Raw genomic sequence first — 11,772 nt, 5'->3', positions numbered from 1 at the left:
TGGAAAGCTGCCTGGCGGAAAAGGACCTGGGGGTGTTGGTCGACAGCCGGCTGAACATGAGCCAGCAGTGTGCCCAGGCGGCCAAGAAGGCCAATGGCATCCTGGCCTGTATCAGAACTAGTGTGGCCAGCAGGAGCAGGGAAGTGATCGTGCCCCTGTACTCGGCACTGGTGAGGCCGCACCTCGAATACTGTGTTCAGTTTTGGGCCCCTCACTACAAGAAAGACATTGAGATGTTGGAGTGTGTCCAGAGAAGGGCAACGAGGCTGGTGAGGGGTCTGGAGAACAAGTCTTATGAGGAGCGGCTGAGGGAGCTGGGGTTGTTTAGCCTGGAGAAAAGGAGGCTCAGGGGAGACCTCATCGCTCTCTACAACTACCTGAAAGGAGGTTGTAGCGAGGTGGGTGTCGGTCTCTTCTCCCAAGTAACTGGCGAAAGGACGAGAGGAAATGGCCTCAAGTTGCGCCAGGGGAAGTTTAGATTGGACGTGAGGAAAAATGTCTTTACTGAAAGAGTGGTTAAACATTGGAAGAAGCTGCCCAGGGAAGTGGTTGAGTCCCCATCCCTGGAGGTATTTAAAAGAGGTGTAGATGAGGCGCTTAGGGACATGGTTTAGTGGGCATGGTGGTGTTGGGTTGACGGTTGGACTCGATGACCTTAGAGGTCTCTTCCAACCTTAATGATTCTATGATTCTATCCCTGAGGTAACTGAGACCACAAGTGTCTGTCTGATCTGTGAGTTCCTCTCTTCTTGTGTCCTATAGCAGAATGGACTGGTATTTTGAGTTTTGCCATCTGACACCAGTCCAACTAAGCATACACTTATTTTTAGTGGCTTGGCTGTACAGTTGCAACAGAAGTTAAGTACCTATCAAAGGTCACAACTGGATGAGAGCCAGAGTACTCAGCAGCAAGCCTGGAGCAAACATTGAGGAGAGAGGTGTCCCTACAGAGTTATGATATTGGTTAATTGCAAGATATAATGGGTGGAAGAAATGAACAAAGTGATACAGAAGGGTGATCCCACAGTAATAGCAGCACATGCTCTGCTTGTGGTGAGGTTTGCCAGCTGCCTTGCCCTCATTAGGAGCACAGTGTTTCTTTCCTCAGTGTTAGAAAGAAAAAGAGCATCAGGAGACTAGTAAAAGAGACAGTATCTTGGCAGCTGGGAATGGGAGAGGGGCAGGAATACTTACAATGTGAGGCATGAAAGGCAGGTGTCCTAGGTGTTACCTGTATAAACATCAAGCCTTTTCCTCCTGTATTTGAGTCTCTTCATGTGCCTTTCTCTAGGCGCAGACAGCGAACTTGGTGCTGGAAGATGGGACGAAGATGAAGGGCTATTCTTTTGGCTATCCATCCTCCACAGCAGGGGAAGTCGTATTCAACACTGGTCTTTCTGGGTAAGGCAAAAGCAAATGAGATATAAGCAATAAAACTTCTCTGGGAGCTTGTTAAAGTGTGAAAGCTGCTTCTTCCAAGCTCGTAGGGTCCTGATCCAAGCATGTAGTGTTCTGTATAAGAAAACACCGTGGTCCAGGGATACAGAGAGAAAGATAGTTAATAGACTGATAGACTGATAGTTAATAGACTGATAGTTAATAGACTGATAGTTAATAGACTGATAGACTTCAGGCCGTCCTCTTGTGTCATAGCATTTGTGGTGATGAGTGATTTTAAAGACTGATATAAAACTAACCATGATAGTGAGGTGTGTAGGGATCCGATCACTTCCCATTGAAATGCAGCCATTGCTGAGTCAGAGCAGAGGACCTGTCTTTGTTCCCCCTCCAGTGCCCTGATCAAATATAGAGGTTTGAAGCATCTACAGCCTTCTGGGTAATGGAACTTGGCTTCTGAGTGCAAAATTTTTAAATCCTGAGGTTCCCAAGTTGGTCACCTATATGACCCATCCCTTATGACATTTGTTTGCTCATACCACAGTTAAGGATGCATTTAAACTCTGTGCCCTTTCCAGCTAAAGGGTAGGATCAGATTCATGCCTATCCTAGCATGACTGTCTGTCCTCTTGAGTGGTAGAAGCCAGTGGCTGACTTAGGGTGGCAGCCAAATGCTGCCGGTGCTTTTGTTGAACTGCTTGAGCAGAGGAAATCTGCCCAGAGGAATGAGGCTTTTGGTTAGGAAGGGGACATGCCCCTGGGGAGGTGAGACAGCTCTGAGGTTGTTGGTGCTTGAGCTTTTTCTGCAGTCATTCATAGCTGTCTTTGTCCAACTGCCTTGCATTGCCTAAATTCTGCTCTCCTTTGGAGAAACCAGTACTCACAGAATGAGTTTTTAAATGATGTCATTGGTGAGAATGTTAAATTGCTGTGGAGGGGAATCTGTTTGCAAAGTTTTGCATTAGGAGGCAATTATTTAAGTATTTTGACAGCACTAATTACTGGCTGTGTTAATATACCTGCCAACAAGCAACTGTTTAATATAGATCAGAATGATGGAGGGCACCAGAGTTCTCTTCTCGGTGATAGATTATGGGCAATAAATCTTGTCACATCACAAAAGTCAAGGAGGACCTGATGGATTAATTTCCTCTCCACATGTTACATTGGCAGCAGAAGCTGTGTTTGCTCATTTTCTGGTGATTTGAAGAGGATGCCTGTGAAAGAGAGATGTCTTCTGTGCTGGGGAGCATATGGGCATGGAGGAAACACTCAAAATGTAAGGTTGTATCTTCAGAGCGCTCTCCAGGATCATGACCTTGATTGATTGATTTAGAGAAGAGGAAGATAAGAGTTTGCAGCATTGTTGCAGATTGTAAAAGTGACAGATTTGCTAGGAGTCCAGGAATTGCTGTCCAGTGAAAGAAACCTTGTAGCTCTGTCTAGTGCTCCTGAGCACAGAGATCAAGGCCTTATGTATCCAGAGGAACCCAGCTACCTCTTATCATTGACAGAGTAAGAGGCTAAGTGCCTGTGTGAAGGAGATGCCCAGGGTTGGGGCCTTTTACAGACTGTCTGGGCACATAGCAATTTGTCAGTATAAGGAGCAAGAGGCTAGTATGGGGTGATTTTGTCATGGCTGCTGTTAAGCCTCAGACCATTGCTTTCTGCGAAGTGGGTGTTTCTGGATGCTGAGTGGGGTCAGCTCTGTACTGGGATGATTAATGTGCTGCTCTGCACCTTGTGTCCTCATCTGGACTCCCACGTTCTGATTCATGCCATAGAACTGGGAGGCAAAGTACTTTATGTGCATACAGCTTTCAAGCTTGAAGTAGCTAAAGCTGCCTGAAATGTTGTCATATTACTCTGGAACAGAGGGCAGAGAGCACTGTTTTGGGGGTGGAATGTTGAATTTTCATTAGAAAAGCATGAGGATGAACTTTTCAGAAACATTTGCTCAAAAAAAAAAAATCCTAGTGTTGCAGCCATCTGTTTGGTATAGGAACAAAAAAGAAGAGGCGATTTCCAATTAAGAAAGAAGAAGAATTACAACCCATAAAATATTTCCATGTTTGAAACAGCTCAGTAAATGCATTTGCCTCCAATAAGTCTGTGTGTGTTTCCCATGATATTCTAGTGAGAGAACTGGTTGACAGGAATTTACTGAAATCAGGCAGGCCTTTGGGCAGGCACAGCAAGGATTAGACCTTGCAGCATCTTTGGAGCTCATGTTCCCATCTGCTCCTCTGTGCCTGCTTAAAGGGCATTGAGTCTCAGTGCAGAGCTTTGCCTTTATACCCCAGCCAAACCCAATGGCTCTCTGTCCTTGTTTGCTGATTACAAATAACATGCAAAGGTTAATTACATTAGCTTTGTCATTAACAAAGAGTCTTTTGGAAGCATAACCAATTGACTCAGAAGGAGAAAGCAATGCCAAATGTGCACGTGCCATGTACTTACTGCAGTTCTGTGATCACACTGCACTTTGTGTGGTTGTTTACCTGCAGCAGGAAGTATAGATTTGAACTGCAGGAGAGGCTTACCTGAAAATACTTCATGGCCATTGTTCATTTGACATGTCATTTCTCAGAGCTGGCTGGTGTGCTGCATTGTCTGTATCTGCCTGCAACCACTCCGGGTTTTGTGAAGAGTTTCTCAATGTTTGACAATTAATCTTCTGGCAGTAAGTCTGATGTTCCATAAAAATGTCTCTTGTGACTTGCTGATATCTGGTAGATGGCTGGAGTTGCCAACTATGTATTGTTTAAACAATAATGACAATAGTAAATTATATTTTGTATAGGGCAGATTCATCCTGAAGTGTCTTTATGCATTTGGCTAAATATTTGTGTGGATAACTTCATCTAATGCTAAATTACAGCTGCTTTTGATTTGAAAGACAGCAATTTTTTAATGGATTGCTGCAACAGTATGCTACGGTATAAGGGAGAAAGTGAAGGACTGCCTATTAATTTGAAGCTGAAGAATAGGAGCATGGGCATGTAGATCATGTTTACTCTGTTCCGCTTTTTGGGGTTAAAAGTGAGACTGGATCTTCTGGATCCAGAACTGATACTTTGCAAAAATCCTAGGTTTGATCTTCCACTGCAGAACATTCCATCACGCTTTTAGATCTGTCCTTGCTGAGGAGGATATTCAGGCAGGTGCTTGTACAAAGTTGCTGTTCCTGGGGCTTCTGCCTGGGCTAAAGATACAAGGACATTCTTTGGGGCCTTGTGACCAGGCTGGACTGCTGAATCCTAAAGCATTGCCTTCAACTTGCCTTCTTGGAGATACACAAACCACCTTCGAAGCACTTAGGAGTCTTGTCAGGTGAAATGTATGGTGTCCTGTGGGTGGGAACCTGGAGATTCCCTAGAAGAGAGGCCAGGCCTCTGCTGGAAGAAGCTGCAGAAGTGGTACCGGGGCAGGGTTTGTTGACAGAGCAGGTAGGAGAGAAGAACCCAGAGTAGTAGTGAGGAATCACAAGGATGATTCACAGCTGCTTCCCTGATCCCCAGACAAAAAGATAGGCATAGATTTGTCTACCTGCTTCCCCACAGAAAGAGCAGTTACAGCCCTGAACATCTCGAGACCTGCAAGCTCCAGTCTGGGGAAGGGACCAAGTCTGGGCAAACAGCTCTTGTTGTCTATCATCGGCTTTTCAGTTTGAGCTTTCTATTGCCACTGAGAGGAGCAAGTTCTTACACCATATGGAGGGAAGGGCACAGCAATGACAAAGCACTGCCCACATGGTGTGCCCAGGGAATGACCGAGCCCAAACTGTTATCTGTGGGTCAAGTGATATGCCATGCACTTACTGCAGTTCTGTGATCGCTCTGAACTTTGTGTAGTTGTTTACCTTATGTTAAATCACAAGGAGTGCGAGTTTGTAATAGTTCCTGTGCTTTTCTTAAATGAAACATGAGAAGCCAAAGCCTTTCCTTGTTCTCAGTGCCAAATGGTTAATCACAGATGGCAAAGTCAGGGCAGATTCACAGATGTGTTTGCTTTTATACTGAGAATGCTTTTACATGAATACCATTTCTGTCTTTTTGTCATATGGGAATTCAGACCTGTCTTGTTTTCACCGGCTCTTTTGTTTTCCTTTCAACTCCAGACCAATGTACTTTTTTTCCATTGCTTCTTCATCTAGATACACCGAAGCCTTGACAGATCCCAGCTACAAAGGACAGATTCTTACACTGGCTAACCCCATAGTTGGGAACGGTGGAGTACCTGACACGGCTGCTTTGGACGAAATGGGCCTCAGGAGGTTTCTGGAGTCTGACGGGATCAAGGTAACAGTGGGAGACACAGAGCTGATCAAAGGGTGGTGCTAGCAGCCTGAGTGTGTGTGTGTGCATGCACAAGAGTTTACAAATGCATAACCTCACAGAAGTTAGAAGGAATCAATGATACTCAGCCTTTCTTTTTCTTCTTCTGGATATTGTCCTTTGGAGGAGTGGCGGCAAAAGATAATCCATCTTGCTTTCTGTACCAGGCCATGTGCTGTCTGAAAGTGGTGTATCTCTCATCAGTGATAGACATGCTACAGTTTTTGTGAACTGCTGTCCTGGATGGCTTTTTATCCACATTCCATTCTGCTTCATATTTATCTGTTTTTGCCCAGGACTGGTTGCCACAGAGAGATCAAATGCCAGCGAGAATGAGAAGTTTCTGTGTGCTGAGGCTTTTCTCTATATGCCTGTACTACCACAAACAGGGGAGGTGACAGTTGTGTGGAGAAGGCCGTACGTACTAGTGCAGGAACCAGTATTTACACTGTGATGACAGGGGATATTGGCTAGGAGCAGGGCTGTGTCCATGCAGTGGTGGCAGTACTGAAAAATGAAACAAAACAATGTAATTGCAGAACCAGTGAAATGCTTTATCTGTCCTGAGGTGAAATGACTCCTTTATAAGCTACCTATCTCCACTGGAAAATGGAGCTGACTTTTGAAATGAAATGTCACTTAGAAGTGAAAAGCTTTCTTAAACTTTCATTTCTTAAGCTTTCATTTCTTAAAAAATGAATCAAAATAAAATTTTTTGTCTTGACTTAAATTTCCGTTTTCTTTCTCACGAGAAGTGTTTTCTCAGTTCAACGCAATTTGCAGCTTTAGTTACCTGGAAGCCACATTATTCTATGAATTTTCTAAGTAAAAGGGCCCAGGTACAATCATGATAGAGCATGAAGTCTTTATCCTTTGCCAGGTACCTGTTCTGTGCACTCCCCTGTGGAGACTCAGTTTTGCTATCTTTTTGTTATATAAGAGCAGCCATACCATGTCTGCCTAGCCTTGTGTCCTGTCCATGATATGGTTTGCAGTGGATGAATAGTGAAAACTCAGAAAGTATAGGGCAAGTACAGAGTGATCCTTCAGTGCAAAATGACATTTCTTCTCTCTGCAGGTTTCAGGTTTGCTGGTGCTAGATTACAGCAATGAGTACAGCCACTGGCAGGCTGCTAGGAGCCTGGGAGAGTGGTTGCAGGAAGAACAGGTGAGCAATCTAGGGATAACTACGTTATGAGAATGGACCTGTATGTATGGGAACAGGGGAGAGAACTCCTGGCTTTGAGCTGGTAACCACTCTTCTCCTCAGATGTCTTCACCAGTCTGTACTGGGCTCATTCTGTGTTCCTTAGTTCTCTGATTCTTCATCCATTTCTCTTTTTCAGAGTGCAATGGTATTTCCAAGGTCTGTCCAGAAGGAATGTTAATTAAATGGGGATGTTTGCTTCTCCATAAAAATGATACACATTATATTCTATTCTCTCATCAAATATTTCTGTAGTGCTGCTCCTAGAGGTTGTAACCTCAAGAGATGTTAGCTGCCAGAACCCCACTGACTTGAAGCCGTGGGAGTCAAGGATGTATCAGTAGACTGCTACTGACTTGTGATGGCTGGGAGGGATAGATGTTCATAAGTAAGGCAAAATGGGACTCAGAAATGAGACAGATATTTGCCACATGAGCTTTTTATTTTGTGCTTTTTAGTGCAGAATCTAGATTTGAAGAACTAAGCTATTTATGAGTGTGAATAGGGAGGAGAAGTGAAGAACTGGAAGAGAGGCAGCCTTGGTAATAGTGCTGCTAAGAGCCAGAGCTCCTTAAACAAGGACATGTTCTTCTCAGCAAAGTGGTCTGGCTGCTGTCTTCCTCTGTCTTAGCTGCTTGTTCTCCAACTTATCCTTCTCTTGTGTTTTCTTCAGGTGCCTGCATTATATGGGATTGATACCAGAATGCTGTCCAAATTAATTCGTGACAAGGTATGATCTGCTTCCCTTGATCCAGTTGCATTAACCTTGCTATTGCTGGGCCCTTCTTCTAACAGTGCAGCAAACCTGGGGTAGCAATGCTACTGCTGGGCTGCCTTGACCTCAGATGCTGCTCAGGTCCCCATGCTCTTCCAAAGGCTCTGTGTCTTCTGTACAGATGAGGCAATGCTCTGATCCCAGGGAGGCCCCTCTTCTTGGCTCTGCTCTGGGTTTCCTGTTCTACATAAGTGAACCAGCAGAAGCTGATGTAAATGAAAGGCCTCAGGTAGCTGTGTCAGACTAGTGTGCCAGACACAACAGGTAGCAATGTCAACTACGTGTTGCCTCAGATAGAGAGAGCAACAACTCTGTGAGATATTGTGGATATTAGTTCACAGAGAGCACCACCTTTGGTCAGTGGAAATTCTCCTGCTCCTCAGAGACAAAGGAATACCTACAATAACCTAAGCTAGATTCCTAACTCAGTCTGGTTTTTTTTGGCTGAAGCCTGTTATGATTTTTAATAGTCATTACTCTTCTCTGGTTTCCAAGAGCTGACAATTGAAGGACATGAGCAGGATTATGTTACCCAATGGAGGTTAATGTTAGGTACATTTCACACTGGCTAAAACAGTGATCAAAGCCAGTCTGAATGTAAATGCATCTTGGAGGCTCTTCTTTTGTAATGGATTATTTGAAGCTGCTCTTTTCTTTAGGTGACCAATTCGCAGTCTGCAGTCCAAGCCCACACCCCCTGTCATTCCACAGAGCAAAATATGAATGACCCAGCTTGAATAGAGGAATATTTGTAGAAATGAATTCTTATGGGAAGATAGGGTGTTGTCCTGCTCTTATAAACAGCAGACAAGTGCAGTTTAATACAATAGAAAATGGCAATACATTTTCTACTTTCTTGAGACACACTGTTTAATGGATCAGCATTCCTTTCATCCAAAGTAAATACACTTTCAATGTTTATCCTGTAACTTAGCAGTGTATGGCAGTAATGCCCATTATACTGGGACTCTGAGTGGTATTGGTTTATGGCTTTTAAAATAATGCATAATGTAACCTTTTCTCCCAAGTTTCTCAGGTTGAAAAAAATTGCTTATTATTTTGCTCCACGTATATTTACAAATTGGGGGTGAGAACAGGGCTTCATTATGATAAATGCAGAAATGAGCAGTGACTTGTTAAATTGGACTAAAGGTAAATGCAGGGCACCATTTGGTTGAATAATCTGGGAGCAAGGTAAGACACAAGGTTCCTGTTTGAGAGCAATGGCTTTAGGGCTTTGTCATCAGCATTTATGGGACTGACTGCATGGTGGCACTCAGCAGTTTCTGTGGTTCCCAAGAACCTGACTTGTTTAAGATGATGCTGACCTTTTCAGCTCTGCTCCACGCAAAGCAGCCCAGAGTAGCTTTTGGTGGAAGGTGCTACTCAAGATGAGATAGGATGTCAGCCACTGTTAAGAGCAAAACTCTGTCTTTAAAACTTACCCTTAATAGTGCGCATGGCACTGCAAGATGCTGGCTCTTTCTTGCCTTAGGAAAATGGCAAGGATACTTCAGGTATGGCCAACCATGGAAGTATCTCACAGAAATACCGCTAAACCCAATGAGCAATCCTGGTGTGCACGCTGGTCTGATATCCACAGAGTGAGCTGAGTTTAACATGTTCTATCATGAAAATGTTATGTGTTAAAAGTTACAACAAAATATTGACTTCTTCTGTTTTACTTTCCCCTTCCATCCTTGAAAAGTTCTGTATTGCACACCCTGTCCCCATGATGAGAAGAGGTTAACCCTAGGTTAATCCCACTTATTCCAGGAGTGGGGCAAAGCCAAAACAGGGATTTTTCCACTGAGAGCTTTAATGAGGAGAAGGTGGAGAAGGGTATGCTGCTGGCAGAGCAAGAGTGTCCTAGTTTCTGTGAGGTGGTAACAGCAATAAAGAGTAGAGCTTGCTGGAGGTGATTTTTTTTTTTTAACAGCTTATTTGGAAAACAGCTGTGCTGACCTGCCTCCTACATAGCTTTTCCTTACCCCAGTTCTGCCGCCTTGTAGCTATCCACAGGAGGTGGCTAAGGACCTCACAGTGGGTTTCCAAAACCAAAAAGCTTTTAACTGCTTTGTGGATTACTCCCAGATCTACACAACAGCTATTTGGTGATCTGAATTCTGATCTTCTTGGAAGGCAACCCATTTTACTGTCACTAGACAGCTTGCCAGACTGCCTATTAACAAATTTTACTGCTGACAATGCCTTTCCCCTGAATGAAGGATTTTAAACAGATTTTTGGTACCGAGGTAGGCTCATAAACTTCTGAAGATGCTAGGAATGGTTATAAGCTGCCAAGAAACCATCTCTAAACAGCTGTTCCAGTTGCTGTGCCTGTCAGCACCTTGTCCCAGTGTTCACAGCTTCTCCTTTGCTCATGCTTTGTTGTTTACTGGTGTATTTCCACAGGGTACGGTACTTGGGAAGATTGAATTTGAAGGTCAACCCATGGAGTTTGCAGACCCAAATAAGCAAAACTTAATTGCAGAAGTTTCAACAAAGGTGAGAAGTTCTTCTGTAGTCCCAGGGCTGTACACTCCAGGTAGTAACTGCTCCCCATTTGCTCTAGGGATCATCCAGTCTTTCTGAACAAACAATTTGGGGACCTTTTCTAAACCATACACCTTTCCAGACCTTTGAAGGACTGTCATCTCAACACCATCCACGTAGAATCCCCATGGCTCCTTAGGTGTAGTGTTGAACGTGTAAAATGAGGTGTGTTGAGCTGGACAGTACTCTGATCAGAGGATTGTGTGTTACAAAGCCAGGATTGAGAAGTACTGGGGATACAGTTAGACTTAGCATATGGTGGACACTTTCAAACATAAGAAGAATTAATAAAAATAATGGTTGCTTTCCTTAAATAAATTTCAGGAAAGCTCACAATAACATTTGATAATCTGTGTTCAGGCATAATTTTGTTGAGGTGATTCCAGAAGATATTGTAGATTTCAAAAAGAGACCAAGATAGGAATCCCCTGGATCTAATATTACTGGCACTAGCTGCTTTGTCTATAGATATGTACAGAACAGCCGTTAAGTTTGTAATCTGGGCATGCAAACTATGTTCAACTGCAAGCTGAGAAGAGCATTACAAATCACGAGGATGTAGCAAACCAGGCCCATACTAAAAATAGTAACTATTCTTGTTCCAATGCAAGGGCTAATGTCTTAAGTTGTGGACCCTTTGGGGATTTAATTGTGGGATAAAGAATGCCTTGGGTGCTTAATCCCATTGACTGAAGTGAGAACTGAGTGTATTTATCCCTTCTACAAATTCCATGCTTACTATGGTGTTCGCAACTCCTTCAAGATCAGTGAGGCTCTGGAAGAGCTGTGCAAATAGTTGCTTGTGTACTGTTTTGCACACAAGCTGGTGTGTTAGTGGCATGAGTGCGAAGCAATCCTGAACAGACTGATCGGTGAGCAAGTGGGAATTTGAAGTGCAGTCTCCATCCAGGCTTGGATTTACAGTATTAACTGGTTACCTGGGATGCCATTGGTGTACATAGGCCGCCTTGAAATATCACCTTTGGGGATCTCACCAACTCATGCCAATGCCTCCACTGTATTTTGAGTCAGGGCCTTGTTGCTACACAGAATGATGGCAATTGCTTATTGAGGTTGTGATCTGTGATTGCAAGATGCAGGTGGAGCCATTTTGAGCAGTAACTCAGAAATAGGTAAGGTTGCTGATGCTAAACTCTGTAATTACTAAGACAGTATTACTGTAAAGATGCTGCAAATAGCTTCTAAAAGGGAGATATAATAAGATCAATGGAGCTTTGGTGGTCTCATTATGTTTATAGCTTCATTTTATAGGCTTAAAAAGCACAACACAGATAAAGCTGAAAATGAAGTAAGCTGTTCAATGTTGGTAATTACTGGACATGGTAATCTGCCTGTTGCCAACAGCTATTTTCATGTAAATCAGGATACAGTAAGATCAGGAATCTGCTTATCAATTGTACATTAGGAGTGATTGATTCCCCCCCCCCCCCCCCCCCCCTTTTTGCTCATGGTGGAAGAACCTAATTTACTTCACATCC

General features: G+C 43.6%; 1 protein-coding gene across 1 annotated transcript in view; it reads left to right on the top strand.

Moving 5' to 3' along the window:
* CPS1 (carbamoyl-phosphate synthase 1, mitochondrial) overlaps positions 1-11,772 on the top strand; it is a 99,202-nt gene that overhangs the window by 9,396 nt on the left and 78,034 nt on the right. Inside the window, exons 2-6 of the mRNA XM_009329645.1 lie at positions 1,292-1,401; positions 5,555-5,699; positions 6,814-6,903; positions 7,616-7,672; positions 10,133-10,225. Of these exons, the coding sequence (XP_009327920.1) occupies positions 1,292-1,401; positions 5,555-5,699; positions 6,814-6,903; positions 7,616-7,672; positions 10,133-10,225 (495 nt within the window). The remainder of the gene's footprint in view (positions 1-1,291; positions 1,402-5,554; positions 5,700-6,813; positions 6,904-7,615; positions 7,673-10,132; positions 10,226-11,772) is intronic.

The sequence above is a fragment of the Pygoscelis adeliae genome, unplaced genomic scaffold (assembly GCF_000699105.1).
Source record: "Pygoscelis adeliae isolate BGI_AS28 unplaced genomic scaffold, ASM69910v1 Scaffold7, whole genome shotgun sequence".
NCBI lineage: Eukaryota > Metazoa > Chordata > Aves > Sphenisciformes > Spheniscidae > Pygoscelis > Pygoscelis adeliae.
The sequence above is the reverse complement of the archived record's forward strand: the minus strand, read 5'-3'. Positions and strand labels throughout refer to the sequence as shown.